Source organism: Mesoplodon mirus (assembly GCF_964341445.2).
Source record: "Mesoplodon mirus genome assembly, chromosome: 2".
Taxonomy (NCBI): domain Eukaryota; kingdom Metazoa; phylum Chordata; class Mammalia; order Artiodactyla; family Ziphiidae; genus Mesoplodon; species Mesoplodon mirus.
The window spans coordinates 9,306,752-9,327,712 of record NC_138977.1 but is presented as its reverse complement, the minus strand read 5'-3'; the positions used below and the strand labels follow the sequence as shown (position 1 = coordinate 9,327,712).

Genomic DNA, 20,961 nt, shown 5'->3' with positions numbered 1-20,961 from the left:
ATAAGAGTAGAAAAACAGAAAAGTTCGGTCGGGGAGAAACATGAAGGAAGATTTTCATATCTATTTTGGCTAAGTATCTGTAATTCCTGCAGGAAGTAGAGGTCATGATGGCTTAGAGGCAGTAAGAGAAGAATCACTAGTGACAGACAGATTGGAAGTCATCTGAATCCAAGGGACTGGGTGAGATCAGCAAGGGAGGTCGAGTAGAGAGCGGTGGATGGGGAGGAAATGTTACCATCTACTCCTACAGAGGAGGAAGAAGAAAAGAAGGACAGGGACTTCCCTGGTGGTGCAGTGGTTAAGAATCCGCTTGCCGATGCAGGGGACACGGGTTCAAGCCCTGGTCCGGGAAGATCCCACATGCCGCGGAGCAACTAAGCCCGTGTGCCACAACTACTGAGCCTGTGCTCTAGAGCTCGTGAGCCACAACTACTGAGCCCATGTGCCACAACTACTGAAGCTCACGTGCCCCAACTACTGAGCCTGTGTGTCACAACTACTGAGCCCACGCACTTAGAGCCCATGCTCCACAACAAGAGAAGCCACCGCAATGAGAAGCCTGCACACCACAACGAAGAGTAATCCCCGCTCACCGCAACTAGCGAAAGCCCGCGCACAGCAACGAAGACCCAACGCAGCCAAAAAAGAAAAAAAAAATTTTTTTAATTAAAAAGAAGAGAGAAGAGGCGGAGAGGGAGTGGTCCAGCATAGCAGCCACGTGCATAGAAAGCCAGAGAGAAGGGGGGTGAGGGCAGAGGCACCACCCACTCCTGCCCCTGGGCTCCTGCACCCATACAGTGATTCCTTAGTTTCTGCCCTATATAAAAGCCCCAGCCCCACTCTCCCTGCAATACTGAACTATGCCAGCTGCCCGAATACGCCCGGCCATTCCTCATCTTATTCCCTCTTAAATAATAATTCCCTATACAGATTTCAAAATAACTTAGACGTCTCCTCTCTGAGGAGCCTTCCTTTATTTTCATCAGATGGCACCTTTCCCTCCTCGGTCCTACCTCTAGATTGCTCAGATCTTGCCAACATTGTACTGCGCTGCGGTTATTGTCTACAGATTTCATTTCCCCTGTGGACTGAATGCTCAGTGACAGCCTGGTTCTGATTCATCTTTCATCCCCAGACTTTGCACGTTTGATGCGATTAATAGCTGTTTGTCACATGCATCACCTGAGGCAGAACACACAGTAGGTGTGCCATGCTCCTCTCCCTTCCCTGACTGCCGGAGACACTCTGTCTGCTGCAGACACTCACGTATGCTATGAACTTGAAACAAAATACGAAAAGATGCAGCATGGGCAGTGGCACAGAAATGAAAAACAAGAATTGGCCATTCTCCCTCTGGACTGCCATCATGATCCTGAGCTAGTGTGTTTGAATAACAAGAGGCTCAAAAGAGCCTCTAGAAGCAATGCCAACGACGCCATCTGGAAACAATTCACTTTCTAGAGCGATACCCCCGTCAATCAGGTAAATTAAAAATCTTTTATCTCCAACTTGCCATCCTCAAAGATACAAAGTTCTGGGTTGGGCACAAAAACATGGTCCAGGTAAAAGAAAAAGTGATTCCTGGAGGTGTCGGGTTCATTACTTAACACTTTGTGAACGACAATGCAGGTCAAAAGACCAAGTAAAGGGAAACAGATGACCAGGGACAAGAAAAGAGACTGCATGGTAACACCGCGCCATGGCAGTGCTTGGCTCACTGCTGGAATCTGATGAAGGCGAGCTGCTGTCTGTCTTTGCTTTCTCTTACTTAACTTTGTCCTTGCCAAAATCAGCTGCTCAATATTCTGTAATAACCTATATGGGAAAAGAATCTGAAAAACAATGGATCTATGTATATGTATAACTGAATCACTTTGCTGTACACATGAAACCAACAGAACATTGTAAATCAACTATACTCCAATAAAAATTAAATAAAAAAAATAAATACCCTTAAGAAAAAGATGGAATGAAGAGATGGGCTGGGTTTCCTGGGTGGCAAAGGGAAAAGACCGAGCCCCAGCCCTGCTCGAGCAGGAACGGAAATGTTATTTCCCATAAGTCTCATGCTCTGCATGATGCTTTGCATTTTCAGAGAGCAGCAAGGTGGGAGTGAAACAGCCTCTGGGCAGCCATGCCCTCACCCTATAACTGGGGCTGCGTCCCCAGTGCAATGCACAGAAACACAGTTCCGTTCTTGTTATGAAAATTAAGAACCTGATGCATAGATGCTGAGTGTGATTCCTCCTTCCCTCTCTCTTCTCCTACCCTGTCTCTCCTCAGGAGCCATCACATGGAACAGAAGGACATGCACATTGAGACAGGTCTTAAGTTCTTTAGAGGACTGGATTGGTACATGCTTCTCCATGGGAAGTTATCTATTAAACTTCGTTTGTCTGAATGGATAAAGGAGAGGTGGTACATATATACAATGGAATACTATTCAGCCATAAAAGAGAACGAATTAATGCCATTTGCAGCAACATGGATACAACTAGAGATCATCATACTAAGTGAAGTAAGTCAGAAAGAGAAAGACAAACACCATATGATATCACTTATATGTGAGATCTAAAATATGACACAAATGAACAGAAACAGAATAACGGGCATGGAGAACAGACTTGTGGTTGCCGGGGGAGGAATGGAGCAGGAGGCTGGGGTGAGCAGATGCAATCTATTATACATAGATGGATAAACAGCAAAGTCCTACTGTACAGCACAGGGAACTATATTCAATATCCTATGATAAACCATAATGGAAAAGAATATAGAAAAAAGAATGTATATGTATGTATAACTGAATCACTTTGCTGTACAACAGTAATTAACACAACATTGTAAATCAACTATACTTCAATTAAAAAAAATAAACTTCATTTGTCTCTGCAGTGGTCCTTGGTGAGGTAAAAGCTCTCCAGTCCTGCTCTGAGGAAGGAAACCCGTGCCTGGGGCTTATCCACGGCAGCTGCCACATCCCAGGAGAGGCAACACAGGCTCCTACTGTCCCTATTGGACACATTGGTCATCTGTTCCTGGGGAAGAAGAGAAGAAATGCTCTCCACAAAAGAAAACAGTGGTGCAGCAGTTTTTCTCTAGTTTTCCTAATACACAAGAACTTTCAAGAACAGCATTCCACTGCCTCTTCTTGGAACAGCAGGATGGGAGACATTCTCAGGAATGAATAAAATGCATGGTCTCTGGACTTGAGGGTAACAGGCACAGCTGAGGGCACGGGTGCTAAATGGTGTGAGGTAGGGAATTGAATTTTTCCCCCTCAATTAAAAAAAAAAAAGGAAAAAACAGTATTTTTCAACAGAAGAAACTTACAATGACCTCCACTACATACACACACACACACACACACACACATTTCACCCAGAACTGCACAGAAGGAACTGAGCAAATCATGAGACCAAGCCAGTATCTATGAGGAAAACACGCAAAGCTCTACACAAACTTAAATAATTCATTAGATAATTAATTGATTAATTAAATCAGACCATCTTTCCCAGGTGGTGAAACCAATCTGCACAGTAATCTAAACATTAGGAGAATCTTGTTTAAAATGGTGGAACGATGGGTCTAGGTTTTTTGTATGCTCCTTCCTTCTTCTCTCTCTCTCTCTCTCTCACACACACACACACACACACGCCCATGCACACACCCCACATTTTTTATTCCTATAACAATTTCAAAGACATTTTATCGGAATTGGCCCTTTGAATTGGATCAGCAAAACCATAAGAGAACTTGCATTTCCCCTCTTTATCAGTACACAACCTGGCAACTTAGAAAGGAGAATTAACAAATGTCTGAAGAGTGAGCTGTGCACACTAGAATTCACTATTAAGTGGACAGGGGTAAGCAGGAGGTCAACTCAGAAAGACAAAATAAGGAGCACCCAGTGTTCCATTTTATTAGCTGTTCTGTGTCTGCAAGGAAAAATATGCCCTAAAACAAACAAACAAACAAAAAAAAAACCAACAGAACTCAAACTTTAAAGATCATAAAGAGTGAGTGAGACCTGGAAGTTCACTTTCAGGGGTCCAAGAAACATATCATTTTCCATCAGAGCAAAGCACTAGAAGTTTATTCTTCCGAGCATTTTTCAATTAGTCTTCATCTCCTTGACATCAGCAAGCAACATAAGAGGTCGTCGTCTGAGATAACTTAGCTGGGCATTTGCCAGTGTTTTCAGACTGGCCATAAAACGGGACCCACAGCTGAAGCACAAGTTCTGGAATTGATTCAGGGTATGACCCTGCCCAGGGTTAAACTACACAGGGGGCTCCCTGATGTAAAGGAAGGTCCCTCAGATTGGCCATGGGGAAGGTGATCACAAGTCAGAATACGTCCATCACACATAACAAATGCTGCCTTCAATTTCACTTTTGTCCCAAGGACAAGAATTAAAATCCTTGAGTCACTGGGGGCTCCAGGAGATCAGCTTCTCCAACCAGCAGAAAACGTGGAGGGGTCCAGTCATTATCTGTTGAACTCTGAGTGTCCCGGTGTTAAAGTAAAACCTCTCCCAATCGTCTTGTTTTCTTTTCATTTGATGATTTCACGAGGAATTAGCTAAAGATGTGCGTTTAAACTGTAGGTCTGCCATTTGGTAACGTTCCAAATGATCTCATTTTTAAAAAATTAACCTATGTTTCATCTAACGTCCGGAATATACTCTTCTTGTCTCACATTAAAAAAAGAAAAAAAGAAAGAAGAAGGGTCAATTAAAGTATCGGATCTAAGCCTCAAGCGATTTAACATCATTATCCTTTGCCATTTAATAAATCCAAGTCCTGTCCACCTCATCTGTTGTGATGAATAGGCCTTTATATATCTTTCTATGAACCTGAATGCAGGAAGGGTGGGGGGGGTGTGTGTGCATGTAGATTTTAAACAGAACTTCTGAAAGATTCAGCAGAATTCCTGCTGACATAAAAAAAGGACCCAAAAGCAAGATCCATCTCTGTCCGGTGATGGGTTGGCCATTGCTTGATGCTCAGGGAGGAACGGGGAGTCTTTAATGCCCAAGGAAAGGAAGGAGCAAATGAAGAGTTTTATTTCAATAACTGAGAGTTTTACCAGACTTTTAAATATTTTCCACTAACAGATGGTAAAAGGGCTTTAGTATATGCAGACAAGTTTAAAATGCTTTTCTTAGGTGGTGCTAAATATTACTGAATCGTGTCCCAAGGATATCTCTGTTGGGAAGCCCTGACTGCTTTTCTTCCATCGGTCAGTGTTTCCAGCAGGCAGGGAAGGGCTGGTAAGATGGTGTAGAGAGAAGAACACTGCATAATAACAGAGACTGAACCCAGGCACGACCCAGAGTGAGCATGGGCAGTGGTGGATGGGGTGGGAAGGGAACGCGGGCTCACGCAGGAGAGGACACAGTCTTGTTCACCTTGGTGTCCCTAGGGCCCAAAATGGGGCTTAGAAAATAGTAGGGGCTCAATAAATAGTGCTGAATGAACGAGTACCTGAACGAAAACAACAACCACAAAAAGAAAGACCATAAAGGAGAAAGGGAAAGCTATGATGAGAAGTAGAGAAGAGCTAAGGTACAGAATGCACTTAACCCCCTTTACAAACTTTTGCCAAAAATCAAAGCCCTCATGGCCAATGATTCATGACCCTCTGCTTACGATGGGGCAACATCCTGGGTACCATGCCTGTGGGAAACCTTGCAGTGGGGACCAGACTGTGTGACGGTGGGAAACGTTTCCTCTGGGCTCTAATTCCTCATACTTCTTGGAGACATGGAGTGCACGGATAGTCTCCAAATGCATTTTAGCTGGGTTTCAACCTTCTTTTCCAAATGTTTGAAAAATCAAAGCTACTTGCAAGTAACGTAAGTGACATCTTAATGTCCTTTCCTCTCTCTGTTCCTGTGTCCTCTCTAGCGCAGGTGGTGAAGAGTGACAAACAGTGAACCAGGACCAGGGGGACGAGAAGGCGGGACCGCTAAGTGAGAAGTAGGCCCTCATGCTTGATCTCTCCCTATTACACCTGGGGTGAGGACTTCAGCCCTGGGCATCTCCAAGAAAGCTGAGGAGTCACGTAGGAAAATCTTTCTAATATGAACAATGTTTTGTAGGAGAAACTATGTTATACAGTGTTAGGGTGGAATAAACATACACACTACAATGTATAAAATAGATAACCAGCAAGGACTTACTGTATAGCAAAGGGAACTTTACTCAATATATTGCAATAATCTATAATGGAAAAGAATCTAAAAAAGAATAGATGTACGTATATATATGTATAACCGAATCACTTTGTTGTACACCTGAAACTAACACAACATTGTAAATCAACTCTACTTTAACAAAATGTTTTGTTTTGAAAAAAATTTTTTTAATAAAGGTAAATAAAAAATAAAGTTTTTTTTTTTTAAGAATCAATTTTATTTACTTATTTATTTTTGGTTGCATTGGGTCTTTGTTGCTACACGCGGGCTTTCTGTAGTTGCGGCAAGCGGGGGCTACTCTTCGTTGCAGTGTGCGGGGGCTTCTCTTGCTGCAGAGCACAGGCTCTAGGTGCACGGGCTTCAGTAGCTGTGGCACATAGGCTCAGTAGTTGTGGCACACGGGTTTAGTTGCTCTGCAGCATGTGGGATCTTCCCGGACCAGGGATAGAACCTGTGTCCCCTGCATTGGTATGCGGATTCTTAACCACTGCGCCACCAGGAAAGTCCCCCAAATAAAGGTTTTAATACAAGTGATTGAAAGAAGACAACCATCTGTCTCGATTAAATTATCCCAAGTCCCCAGTTTTCTTCTTTATTCTACAGCTTTCAAAAAATAAGTGCAGACGGGGCTTCCCTGGTTGCACAGTGGTTGAGAGTCTGCCTGCCGATGCAGGGGACATGGGTTCGTGCCCCGGTCCAGGAAGATCCCATACGCCGCGGAGCGGCTGAGCCCGTGAGCCATGGCCGTTGAGCCTGCGCGTCCGGAGCCTATGCTCTGCAACGGGAGAGGCCACAGCAGTGAGAGGCCTGCGTACCGCAAAAAAAAAAAAAAAAAAAAGTGCAGAAAAAAATTATCTACATAACACACAATAGGTTGGCTACATAAGCACTGACGAATCCCAAATGAAGATTTCTGCCACTATTTAAAGGTGGAGTGAGGCACAATGATTCTGCTCCCAAGGTAAGTCCCACAAATCATTGCCATTTCACCTTTAGTCCCATTAATCCTTCAGCTCTGCTAAGGGTCCCTCTCCCTCTCGACCAGTGGGCTATTAAATATACCTTTGGCAACATGGACGTGGACCACAGGAAGCCTCCAGAAAACCTGTCCCCCTGACTGCTCCGACTCCAAGACAGTAGGAAGAGTTTTGGTAGCGACAGGAGAGAAGCATGTGTGTGTGTGTTTAGGTGGGTCTACGGGGCTAAGGTTGGCAGTCAGAGGAAGTAAGGAAACAAGTTCGTGATGTATTCTTTAAAGAGTGATCCTCACCACTTGATTTTGGACATAAGATAAGAGATGGTGGGTCACATGAATATTCTAACATTGCCCGCCACTTCTCCAGCTGTGGAGATAAGTGATACAAGCATGTGGAAGCCATGAGAAACCAGGAAATGTGCTCGAATCCAACTGCAATCCCATATTTAGAAAACAGGAAGTAAATCAACTCACAGCACGAACTCAAGATGGCCTCAATATTGGGAAAATGTATACATGGGTGGAGTAAATAGAAGACTTATTAGGGAGAAGATCAAGAATGTTATAGGTTCTCACACTTTGATAATGAGAAAATACCACTCTTCAAGCCTTCATCTTCCTATAAGAGTAGCAGAAGCCAAAAGGGAGAAATAGTTCTCTTCAGGAAAGTTTTCCATTCTTGGGCTAATAGAGACACTCCCCGGCTCAATGGAAGTGGGCTCCATCAGTCTCACCCTGTGTGTATCTTCCGGTGCTCAATATGGCTGATGGGCCCGAGTACCGTCACCCAGTTGAGCTCCTGCTCAGCGGGACGGTGGGATGTGGCCACTCAGCAGCAGACAGAGGATTCCCTTCTCCAGAGGTAGGGCTGTGATACCAGCCTGTAGCCAGATGGGCGCAGAAGCCATGGGGTTTAATTATACATGCAAATGTTCCCCTTCTTTGACATGGATAAGTTAAAGGCTAAGGGTTAATATGACAATGAGAAGAAAAACCATCGTGGAATGAGAATGTTTTAGATCTCTCACTGAGGGAAATAATGACCGTGCTCTCCCTCACAAGACCATAACCGTGGTAATATATAGCCAAAGAGTCTGAGGGGAGGAGCCATAAAAAGCCAAGAGTGGTGTAAGAGATTCTAATGAAGTGACAAGATGCACAGCTTCCACCTGGCAGGGAAATTGGTCCTCTGAGAGAAAAATGGAACAGAATGTTTGACTGGTTACACAAATATTTGCACTCACACTGCAGCTGGCCCCCTCAGAAAATAAAGCTTCTTGTTAAGAGTTGTCACCACCAAATAGTACTTACTAATGGCCTCTCTGCGTTACTGTTTGTGTCACGTGTCATGTCTGTAGAAATAGTTGTTTTTATTTCTATCAGAAAACAGAAAATGGCACAGGAGTACAGGAGATGGGCACGCTAGGCTGACTGCGATCACATCTCCTAGGTGGCGTTCTCAGTTCTTTTGCTCAGGATTGTAAAGGATCTGGAACCCCTTCACCACGCCCAACCCCACCTTGCACCCTTTGCCTTACAGGCTTCCATCCCCCAGTCCAGCCAAACAGAAACGGCATCTGTAATGAAGGTGGAGCCTATGAAATTCCTTTCTGAGCTTTTGCCTGGTTTCTGAAACACAGGCCAATACACATTTTTGTAGCTATATTAACATATGTACTCTGCACCGGGGAGATGATAGTAAAACAAGAGCCCTTTTGAGTCCGGCCTTTCTGAGGCCCAGGCCTCAGTGTGGGAGAGGAAGGAAGCCGGGTCCAGAAAGCAAAAGGGTGGTCAAAGGGTGAGGGCTCTAAGGGGAAAAGGAGGCACAGAGGCGCTGGCCTGGGGTGTGAGCCCAGAGAGCTCCGCCGGGAGGTGCGGGAAGCAGAAGCCGCCACTCAGGTATATGGACTCGGGGATTTGGAAGCTGTGTGTGGAATCCCAAAATAAATAGAAGGGGGCTTACTAGTCAAAGAGTGAAGGTCACACCAGTTATGGTGGGAGCTTCTGTTAGAAGCAAGTCCCCTCTTCTTGCTGGGAAGAGAATGGCCCTTCCAGAGCTGCATACAGCTATTTCCCACTCTGTCCTGTCTAAACAACCAGATAAATAACACCAAGGTATACCCTCTGAGCTTAACAAAATCTAGACCTTCAAGAAAGGAATTCTCTGGACATATACACAGGTTACTTTTTTTTTTTTTTTTTTTTTTTTTTTTTGTTACACGGGCCTCTCACCGCTGTGGCCTCTCCCATTGTGGAGCACAGGCTCAGCGGCCATGGCTCACGGGCCCAGCCGCTCCGCGGCACGTGAGATCTTCCCAGACCGGGGCACGAACCCGTGTCCCCTGCATCGGCAGGCGGACTCCCAACCACTGCGCCACCAGGGAAGCCCCCCAGGTTACATTTTTATCTTATTAAAGTGATCTATTCCATGTTTATGTAAGAGTTTCTGCACTCCAAACATCTGCAATTCTCACTGAGTTTTCAAGCGCTAAAAAAGAGCCTAATTGCTTATTTATGATTTAACTCCCCCAGTTATGGGTTTCTGTGTATATATGTGTGTGTGTGTGTGTATGTGTGTGTATACACACACACACACGTATATCCTGAGAGTAGCTTAGGATATATATGGCAATGACAAAGTGATCTCCTCATTAGTTGTAAGACCACTGTTGGTTATATTCATTAAAAGTCATTTAAAAAGTTGACATATGAATATCCTTTGCCATCAGCTGAAGTACAGAATGCTATAGCAAAAACAGAAATCAGGGAGGTCAAGTCAGGCTTCATAGGCTTTGTATCTGAAAACTAAATATGGTGCTAATATACATAAAGACAGGCTTTCATGTTAATATTAAACAAGTCTTCACTTTTTACCCAATTTTTGGAATTATGGAAATTCCTAATCCTTTTGTTGCTTGTTGCTTGTGATAATTTCCTAATTATCACAAGCAACAAGCAACAAAAGGAAAGAGAGATAAATTGGATTATAATTAAAACCTTTTGCGCTACAAATAATACCATCAAGAAAGTGAAAAGACAATCAGCAGAATGAGAGAAAGTATAATATTTGCAAATCATACATCCGATAAGAGACTTACATCCGGATAAGGAACTTTTACAGCTCAAGAGTAAAATGACAAATAACTCAATTAAAAAGTTGGAAAAGAACTTGAGTAAACATCTCTCCAGGAAATATATACAAATGGCCAATAAGCACATGAAAATATGCTCCCCATCATTAGTCATCAGGGAAATGCAAATCAAAATCACGAGGAGATACCAGCTCACACCCAGCATGATGGCTATAATAAAAAAGACAGACAATAACAACTTTTGGCAAGGATGTGGAAGAATTCAAACTCCCATCCATTGCTGTGGGGATATAAAACGGTGCAGCTGCTTTGCGAAACAGCTTGGCAGTTCCTCAAAATGTTAAATGTAGAGTTGCCATTTGACCCAGGAATTCCACTTTGAGGTATATACCCAAGAGAAACAAAACATATGTCTACACAAAAACTTCAAATGTTCTTATCAGCAAAAGTTGGGCAACAACCCGAATGTTCAACAATGGATGAATGGATAAACAAAATGTGGTATATCCATTTTATACCATGTATAAAATTAGTATTGCATTATTGGTACATCCATTCCAATAATATCCAATGGAATATTATTCAGCCATAAAAGGAATAAAGCACTGATGCATGTTACAACATAGATGAGCTTTGAAAACATTACGCTAAGTGGAAGAAGACACTTCTTGGGTAATTACATTCATATGGAATGTCCACAGTACGAAAATCTATTGAGAGGCGGTAGATTAGGAGCTGGGAGAGTATCTGGTGGAGATGGGAGGTAAAGAGTGAGTGCTAATGGGTATAAAGTGTCTTTCTGGGGGGAATGAAAATGTTCTGTAATTAGATGTGGTGATGGTTGCACAACTCTGTCAGTATACTAAAAACCACCAAACTGCACACTTTAAATAGGTAAATTTTATGGTATGTGAATTATATCTCAGTAAGGATGTTGAGAAAGTGGGATGGTATTTAAAAAAGCAGTCTAGAAGTCCCCTCTGAGGCATAACAATCTAAATATATATATATATATATATATATATATATATATATATATATAAGAAAAGTATAGTACTGGGTTCAGTAGGTTTCTCTAGGTGCTCAACAAAAGCATTTTTCAATTGCAGACTGATTAGACTAGGCCATTTTGACATTTTCATGCTTTCAAATTCCTCAGCACCACCTATGTGACAACGGGATAAATAGACAATATTAATAAAATAAATAAAATACTTTTTTAACCGATGCTTCTAAATTACTCTTTAGCTCTTTTACAGTTGGCTAACATGTCCACCTGTTCACTTGAGTATGCTCTACTTTCCACCGTAAGCAAGGAGAATCACTGGAACTAGGTACAACTAGGCACAACTAGGCCTCCCATGGTCTTTCCACCATCCAATTAAATAACCGGTAAGTCTGAAGGAGCGAAACGAGAGATGACATTAATATAAACTGAAGACACCTATTTTCCATCCTTGCAGATCATTACTGAAGTCATAGCTTAGAAAGTTTGATAGACTATGCTTTTCCAAGGGAGAAATATCAAATAGAACAGTGCATAGTTTTTGCCCTGAGAACTGATTTAGCTAAAATCCCTACTTTCGCTCAAGGAATTCTTTAGAACAGCAGAGTCTCCGACGTGACCTTGGATTTGTCGGGGCTGAGGGCGGGGAGCTTTTTCCTCCTAAAGGAATGCACACGTTGCCCAGGAAGAATCCTGAAATTTAACAGCAAAGCACATGGGAAAAAAGCAACATTATCGGAGGCTAACAACCAACGCTATCTTGATTTATTAGGTACACATGCCCTTCTAAAAAAGGTTCCCAGATACCATTATATCCTAATAAATGAAAAAGAATCTCCACTGAAGACAGATGATTCTTTTTAAAAGGCAAAATGTGCATTTAAGAGAGCTTTCTTCTCTGTCCGTTTCAACCCAAGGCACTCTTTTTTGGATGGACCAAACTTATTTCTCTAATTAGCCATTTCCTCCGCACAGTGCTTCTCAAAACTTATCTTTCAGAATCACTTATAGGGTTACAAAGAACTCGAGAGTTTCAGCTGGGTCCACCTTAAAGCTCAAGAATTTGCATTTCTATCACTTCCCTGTCTTCTCCAACTCATGCTGATTCTGCTGGTCTGGGGACCACACTTAGAAGCAGGGCCTCAGCACATACAGAGTTGCTGCTGGGTAGGCTGAGTCCTGGCTGGGCAGTCTTCTCCACCAGAAAGGAAAGGCAAGCATCACCCAAAGGCCAAAACACATTTACATTCAATATTTAAATAACAGCAATGACCATAATCTGCTCCCCGAACTTTTGAGGTTCAGACGTATTGCTTATCTTCCTGGTCTCACACTACCCTCACTCTTGCCCATCCAAGGTGCGTTTCTAGGGATTCTTCTCCTCCCAGCGATCCTACATGACAGCAGCCATGTCTGCTCAACATGCCCTTTTTCCTAGATACAGCAGAAGTTTCCACTGGTGGGCCCCAATTGGAGCTGAGGCAATCAGCTGGAATTTGGGATTGGGACTAAGACATTTCTGTTTAGGGACTTCCTTGGCGGTTCAGTGGTTAAGCTTTCGCCTTCCAATGCAGGGGGTGCAGGTTTGATCCCTGTTCAGGGAGCTAAGATCCCACATGCCTTGCGGCCAAAAAAGCAAAACATAAAGCAGAAGCAGTACTGTAACAAATTCAATAACGACTTTAAAAATGGTCCACATCAAAAAAATCTTAAAAAAAAAAAAAAGACATTTCTGTTTAGATGCTCTTTTGAACAAGGGGTATACTCAGAAGCTGATGGCAATTGTCATGTTCCACCATGTGGGCTGGATATCAGAAAAAGTCCGTCTGTTGAGCAGAGAAGCAGGGATGAGCAGGGACCTCCTGGGTTCCATTCGGTCTTCCAGTCCCTGGCTTCAGTGGAGGCCTGACACCCTGCTGCATCCCTACCTTTGCGTTCATTCCAGAAGTCAACCCCAAACCTGCACCTTCTATTAAATTCCTCTTTCCTGCCTAAACTAGCTGAAGAGGATTTGTTACTTACAACCAAAAGGGCCCTGATTAAAACTGTTAACAAAGTCAATCTCTGGGTACCTTTCCTCTCTGCTTCAGTTCACCTCGGAGATTGAATTCACCTTAAAACTTCATCCTAGCCAAGTTACCTGCTTCTAAATATCTCTGCACTAAAGCCCTTTCTTACGTAGGTGATTCCCTGAACCCTACATCACTATGTATTTCAAATCCAGGACCTGCCTGGATTCCTCTACAAGAGGCAATTATAATTTATATTTCTCTCCAAGACTAGGTGGGGATAAATGAATATAAATCAGAAATGAATATAAATCGATGCAGTTTCCCTCTGTGAGCACAGAAAAAGGAAAACCGATAGACGTGTTTTGAATCAAGGTCTAATGTGAGGTTTTATTTACCATGTTAGATCAATTTAAATGTTTAATTTTTCATTAATGTTTCTGAATAGCTCCAGCCTTCCAGCTACTTATTTTCTGTGGGATTCGTCTTTTTAAATGGCATTCTTATCTACTACTTCTTGGTTCAACCATACATGTAGTACATTTTATATATGCATGACCAAGGTAGAAGAGGGCATTTCTTTGTTTCTTTGAGTGTAGCTACGTCTCTTTTTTCTTTATTGAGGTATAGTTGATTTACAATATAGCTACTTCTTTTAAAGCACAACAGAGTCAGAGCAGATAAAACTTTGGGTCACTTAGAGCATTATGTCACACCTGTGATAACACATTTGTTCTTTAAGTTTTCAAAGTCACTAGACGTTGCAAAACCAGAGATTAAGACTGACTTGATTCTCTTAGTCTGTCTGATGTTACCTAGCCTCTCTATTGGACTTCAGGATTTTGGCCTCCTTAAATCAAGACTTCTGGGAATTATCTTTGGCAAATATACACTTAGCAGAAAAGTCTGATTATCTTGGCTTTCTCATGTCAAGTAACAACAGGTAGTCCCAGACACCCAGTGGTTTCCTTAGAGTGGGTTGCTTTCTTTATGGTAATCAATTTACTTGGCCCAGCTGTCAGGCACTTGACTGCCCAGTTGACAAATGGAAATAGGAAGGAAGAAACCTCAGATTTTCCTAAACACACAGTTAATGAAAATTTTCACCGGGTTGTTAACGCATCTGTGTTTTCCCCATAAAACATAAATGTTAATTTGGAAAACAATATATCTACAGAGGTTTCTCCACCTAGGAAAGTTTCACCTGATATTTGACCTGGCCAACATCCATCGTGAAGGAGTTAACATAAATTGATTTAAAACCGGAAATGAGGCAGCCAAGTTGTTGACTAGTTTCCTCTTCTTAATTCAAGGGAAAGACTGAAAGGGCCTAAACTACGACAGGTCGTAGCATTGATTCTCAAGGAAATAAGTAAGAGAGATGAAAAATCCTCTTATTCCACATGGTAGCTATTCTTTGGGTCAAAACTGAAAGAAGGAAGAAAGATGTATGATAATGCATGGGACGTACTTTTCTCACCTAACTCTTCCTAACCATATGGATTTTCCCCAGCAGGACAGAAGACCATAAGTGAAAATTAGCAAGGCAGGGACTCCCACCCACAGGAATACCTGCATCAAGGCTTTGGGGTATTAGATGAGGAGCAGCCCTGACTACCTGCACAGATGCTTTGAGAAACGCATGACTACTCTTGTCTATACAGAGACAGGAAATAGCATGGAAAGGGGGGCCTGAAGACACTGACAGGTCCTTTCCTCAGATGGCTTTCAGGGCATAAACATAGAAATTGTTAAAATTATAACTTGAGGAAAGACAGCATAGGCGGTTTTTTTCCTAACATCTTCCTTCTTCCAAGAGCACCGATCCACCCGTGATTAGAAACCCTAATATCCACTTTAAACCTAATAAAGGGTGAGTCCTCTTTACCTTGCGGCTTCGGAATGAAAAGACATTTGTGTTTTTTTAAGTCACATTCCTATTTTTAGGGCTGACTTGGAAACTTCTTCGCAGTTTAGTGACCACAGTCTGCTGGGCTGTAGAAGCATGAAGTTCCAAAGGCAAAGCACTGATTGAATGAATTCCATTGCCCTGGATGACTTCTGACTAGACCACAAGCATCTAGAAAGTAGGGACTGTGATGCATATTTCTTTGACCTAAGTCAAAGCATACAGAATACTGGAAAATTTTTTCAGGGCAAAACAATAATTATCGTAGTCTTCAAACAAGTTTTCATTTCCACAGCATGGGGCAGGGCCGATGCCCTTTGGAAACACGACCATGTCATCCATTCAACTATTGCCGTTTTTGTTTTGTTTTTGTTTTTTGTTTTTTTAAATTTTTGGTCACGCCACACACCTTGCAGGTTCTTCGTTCCCTGACCAGGGATGGAACCCGTGCCCTTGGCAGTGAAAGCGTGGAGTCCTAACCACCGGACGACCAGGGAATTCCAGATTCCACTACTGTCGAACCCCATAGCACGTGTACTCACTAACACCCAACATAAACATTTCGAAGAGCCATTGCTGACCACAAATATCATTAAATGTGCATGGCTGCCTAGCTATATTCTATTTTGGGAATCTCTTAGTACCTAGGAAATGATTTCATACTCCATTGTCTCAAGCTGCATCATCCAAAAGGACTAAGATAAAATGTTTTCCTTAGAGAACATCTTTCCTGAAATCTCATTATTGCATATTATCTTTTGGTGCCACCCTAGCTTCCTCTGCTCACAATGCTGGCTGCACAGTAAACTCTGAAATAGAAATACTGCACACTGGAATCTTACCACCAGGAGGGGATAGGAGTCACTGTTGGAAGAGCGTGAAAGTCTATGTTATGGGAGAAGCATCAGAGAGCTGTGTGACCCCTGAATTGACTGGAAAACCAACAGACAGATTACTGTATGTCACCAAGACCTTTTGACACAGGAGGGAGGCTTCAAAGTATGTGGGCTCGAACATCATTTTTTTAAACTTGCAGCATTTAGCAATTAGCACAATCTTGCTAGAACTCCCATTTACATAGGAGAAGCTGCGTTATCACTGCGAAGTTTAGAAAAATGGGGTGACAGGGTAATAACCGTACTATGCTTTATCCGTAACAAATCATGTCCCCGGGAGGTTCCAGTGTGTTTTAAATTAACATCAAAGGAAAGAATTCTTAACCCCACCAAATGGCAAATACAGGAATTTCCACTGTTCTAATACAACAACCCTAAGTAAATAATTATTAATTTCTTACTTTCCAACCTACTGGTCAACCAGAAACACAGACTTGCTGATGAAATTACACTGGGGAGGGGTCTCCCTAATACATATCTTGCTTTCATCCTCCAAGCACACCAAGTTACAAAGCTGAAAACAGCTTTTGATTCATATTAGTATTTTGAGTAGAGAGTCTCTAAAAATTATTTTTAAGCAGCAGTGAACTAAGGATGGGATATGACTTCCTAAGTACTATTATTTACATAACTTTTCTTTCCATGTTCTTAAAGTCATACCTTTGAATTTTAAAACACACTAAATTTCTATCTGTTCTGAAGGGCGTGGGGCAGATAGGAGACTGGGTGGGAAAAAATCCAAAATACATGAATTTCAAATTCTAACCCATTTTGCCAACATTTGATAGGCTGAAATGACATGTTGATACTAATAAAAATTCTTTGTTTGCCTTAAGAACTTAGATTAGTTACTGTAACCTTCCATTATGAGATTTTCTATTTGTAAAGTCTTATTGCTACTCTATTGGTAATCACTTCAAGTGCCATCTTAATGGTTTATTAAGTTCAGAAAAATATTTTTAATGGTTCTTAAAGAATATAGTACAAAAACACCAAACAGTGCAAGGTCCTCTATTAGGAAAGAATAGCTATTCTGATCAATTAACAGAAGTGCTTTGAATGTCATTAGAACCCATTTAAAATTATGACCTACAGCATCTTAGAAAACAGCACTGTTTTCCAACAATTTGCAGGCATAATCAGGAAAGGGGGAGTGTATTTAATAAGACAGGTACACGGCTAACATCCGCAAACAAACTCACACACAACACAGGAATTTTAGCCAAGTAATCCAATCATTCCTGAATTCACTGCAATAATGTGATATTGCCGCCATCAGGCTAATTATAACCCATGCAGGAAGCAGCCCAGGTGGCTTGCAAGTGATGGTATCAGAATGTGAATATTTTAGAAGAAATCAAGTACCTGATAGTTTCATGAGAAGTTCAGATGCTGCTTTGACTGACATATCTCGCCTTAGTACGTTGCCCTTTGCTTCCTGGGGCTTAAGTGTGTCCTCAGAGATGCTCGGGGCTGGCACTTCAGACTCGGGGCTGAACACATAGTTGGACCGAGGCAACGTGGCATTTAGAGCCTCCTCTTCCTTAGGCTCCTCTTTCACTTTAAAATTAAGATTCATGGGCTCCTTCTGATTTGCAGCTGTCAAAAGAAGAAAAGGGTTACACACATATACCTGTATGAAAGGCCAGTCCCACTCTTAGCTGTTTCCAACTTAATGAAGTATGTCATGCATGATCACATCTTGCTAACGCAGGAGGGACCACAACCCGATCAAAACAGGCTGAGCCCTGAGCACAAAAATACAAGGCACTCCATGAGCGGAGGACTTAGAAGAGTGTGGGCTTCTGAATCTTTGGAACCTATCGTATTTTAGGAAGTGCTGCCTCTACAAAGCGTTTGGGCATTTTCCCTTTGGTTTCCAGTGTCTTCTTTCCTGCATTTGCTGCTGCTTCTCTGACCTATCTGCACTCTCCCTACCTAATTCTATTATAGAATGATGCTTTCAGACCGTTATTCTGCCATAAACTATTGAAGAGAAACATGAGTCAGAGGCAAAAACCAAAGCAAAAACCTAGAATGCAGCGGTCAGGTGAGGATGGAGAATTTGCCAAAGAGAAAAGCTCAGAATGGAGATACAACACTTTTGCCTTATTATAAGCTGATGTTACTGTCCCACAAACTGTGGGGCATGCACTTGGTATTGTCTTTCTGGTCACTATCTGTAGCCCAAGTTATCTCCGAGTCCACAATGGGCATTTTTAAGAGAAAAAAATTTTATTTTGGAATAATTTTAGATTTGCAGAGAAGTTGCAAAGAGGGGTCAAAGAGTTCCCATACATCCTTTACTCAGCGGTCCCTAAAGTTTACACCTTACGTAACACCATGGAGCGTTTGTCAGAACGAAGAAATTCACATTACTATGATCTAAGATCCAGATTTTATTCAGATTTCACCAGTTTTTCCACTAATGTCCTTTTTCCATTTCTAGCATGGTTGGCTGGTATGGAGTGTGTGGTCAGGGCAGAGCTAACTGGCCTATTATGGGATAGATTCTGTGGCTTGGCTACACCTTACCAGGCCTTCACCCACTGAGCTACATACTACTTCCTGGTCTTTCTTGGGAAAAACCAAGAAGGGAGACTAGCAGCCTCTTTTACCACTTGTCACTTTCACAGCCATCTTGCTCCCCTTTAAAGGGCCACAGAGTAGGACCTTTAAGTTGGTTAATTTAGGTGTGCTGGTATTTTAAGAAACAAGATCTCATCCTAATACAGAGTTCTTAGAAATGCTTCTCAGAATGAGCCTTGGGCTTCCCTGGTGGCACAGTGGTTAAGAATCCACCTGCCAATGCAGGGGACAAGGGTTCGAGCCCTGGTCCGGGAAGATCCCACATGCCGCGGAGCAACTAAGCCTGAGAGCCACAACGACTGAGCCCACGTGCCACAACTACTGAGCCCTCATGTCAAGACCCCACGCCTAGAGCCCGTGCTCAGCAACAAGAGAAGCCACCACAATGAGAAGCCCGTGCACTGCAATGAAGAGTAGCCCCCGCTCACCACAACTAGAGAAAAGCCTGCACGCAGCAACAGAGACCCAGTGCAGCCAAAAATAAACAAATAAAAATAAATAAATAAATTTATATTAAAAAAAAGAAGAAGCCTTAAGCCCACACTTGCTTAACAACAGCAACAACAAAAAGGATGAAAATAAAGCCCCAAAGGGTACGCTTATCACCCCCTTCCCACCCTCTACCTCCAGCCAATACATAGACACAAAGTCCTTTCTTTACACCTCACACCCTCCTAAGAATATCCCTGCTGGAGTCACAAGTTCACACAGACTAGCATATTTGGGAACTGGACCCCAGAGGGCTAAAGTGACACTTGGAAGTTTTACTACCAGAAAGATGAAGAGCTAAGACTAGAACCCAGGTGCACAGGCTGCCCACCCTGTGTCCCCTGACTAGCTCCACTACACCACTCCTCCATCTCTGGTCCCTGTGTTATAACAACACCTGAATGTAACTTGACTTTCAAGTCTTTGCTAAAATACCACCTTCTCAATGAAGACCGCGAGCATCTTGATCAAAACTGCGACGCCCACCCCACAGTACCCGCAGTCCCCCAAACTGTCTTACCCTACTCTAATTTTCCTTTTTTTTTAAAATATTTATTCACTTATTTATTTGGCTGCGTCAGGTCTTTGTTGCGGCATGCGGAGTCTTTCGTTGCCATGCGTAGGCTCTGTAGGTGGGGCACATGGGCTCCGGAGCACGTGGGCTCAGTTGTGGTGCACATCTTTGTTGCCCTGAGACATGTGGGATCTCAGTTCCCTGACCAGGGATCAAACCCGTGTCCCCTGCACTGGAAGGCAAAGTCTTAACCACTGGACCGCCAGGGAAGTCCTTAATTTTCCTTTTTATCCAAAATACTTATCACCAGACAACATCTTGTTATGGATTGAATTGTGTCTGCCCCACCTCCCCAAATACAAATGTTGGAGCCCTGACCCTCACTGCGACTGTATTTGGAGATAGGGAGATAATTAGGTTAAACGAGGCCATTAGGGTGTGGCCCTAATCCAATATGACTGGTGTCCTGAGAATAAGAGAGACACAGAGGATGTGCAAACACAGAGGAAAGACCATGTGGGGACACAGCAAGAAGGCAGCCATCTTCAAGCCAAGGAGAGGCCTCAGGAGAAACCAAACCTGTCAGCACCTTGATCTTGGACCTCCAGCCTCCAGAACGGTGAGATTTCTATTGTTTGAGCCACCCAGTCTGTGGTATTTCGCTATGGCAGCCCCAAAGACTAATCCATACTACATAATTTTCTTATTTATTATGTTAACAATTTATGGTCTATTCCTTCAACTCAAAGGTAGGCTTCATGAAAGCGATAATGTCTGTTTTAATGCTGATGTATCTCGAGTGCCTAGAACTGGGCCTGGCACATAGCAGGAGCTCAACATATATTTGTTGAATAAATAAAATATGTTGGTCACAAATCAGTGACCTCTGCTGGCACTCCATTATTACCTGTGGTAAACAAAAGCTACGAATCCCCAAATATTCCACCAAAGGCAATCGGAAGTGCTTTCCTCAAGTCTGATCGTGAGATTGGGGATAAGACCTTCCAGATAAAGTTAAAAGCTCTGCTACTACACCACAGCTCTTACTGAGGTGTCTCTGAATGATCACTTGGACTCTGGCATTACTAAAGGAGGAACCCAGAAAAATCTCAAAGAAAGTGCTGAAAATCTAGCCCTCTGGGGACCGTGCCATTGGCATCTGAGCCCAAGGGAACAAAGACAGTCTCTAGAGCAATCTTCAAGCATGTAGTTTGGACCTCTACAGAAGTTAGCTCCTAAGAGGATTCTGTTTATCTAGCACATTTCTCCCCTTTCAACCATT

At 42.7% G+C, this 20,961-nt stretch overlaps 1 protein-coding gene across 3 annotated transcripts in view; it reads right to left on the bottom strand.

Annotated features, from left to right (window-relative positions):
• ZNF827 (zinc finger protein 827) overlaps positions 1 to 20,961 on the bottom strand; it is a 183,559-nt gene that overhangs the window by 93,822 nt on the left and 68,776 nt on the right. For all 3 annotated transcript variants that reach the window (XM_082611180.1, XM_082611181.1, XM_082611182.1), the window contains exon 5: positions 17,453 to 17,686. In XM_082611180.1, the coding sequence (XP_082467306.1) occupies positions 17,453 to 17,686 (234 nt within the window). The remainder of the gene's footprint in view (positions 1 to 17,452; positions 17,687 to 20,961) is intronic.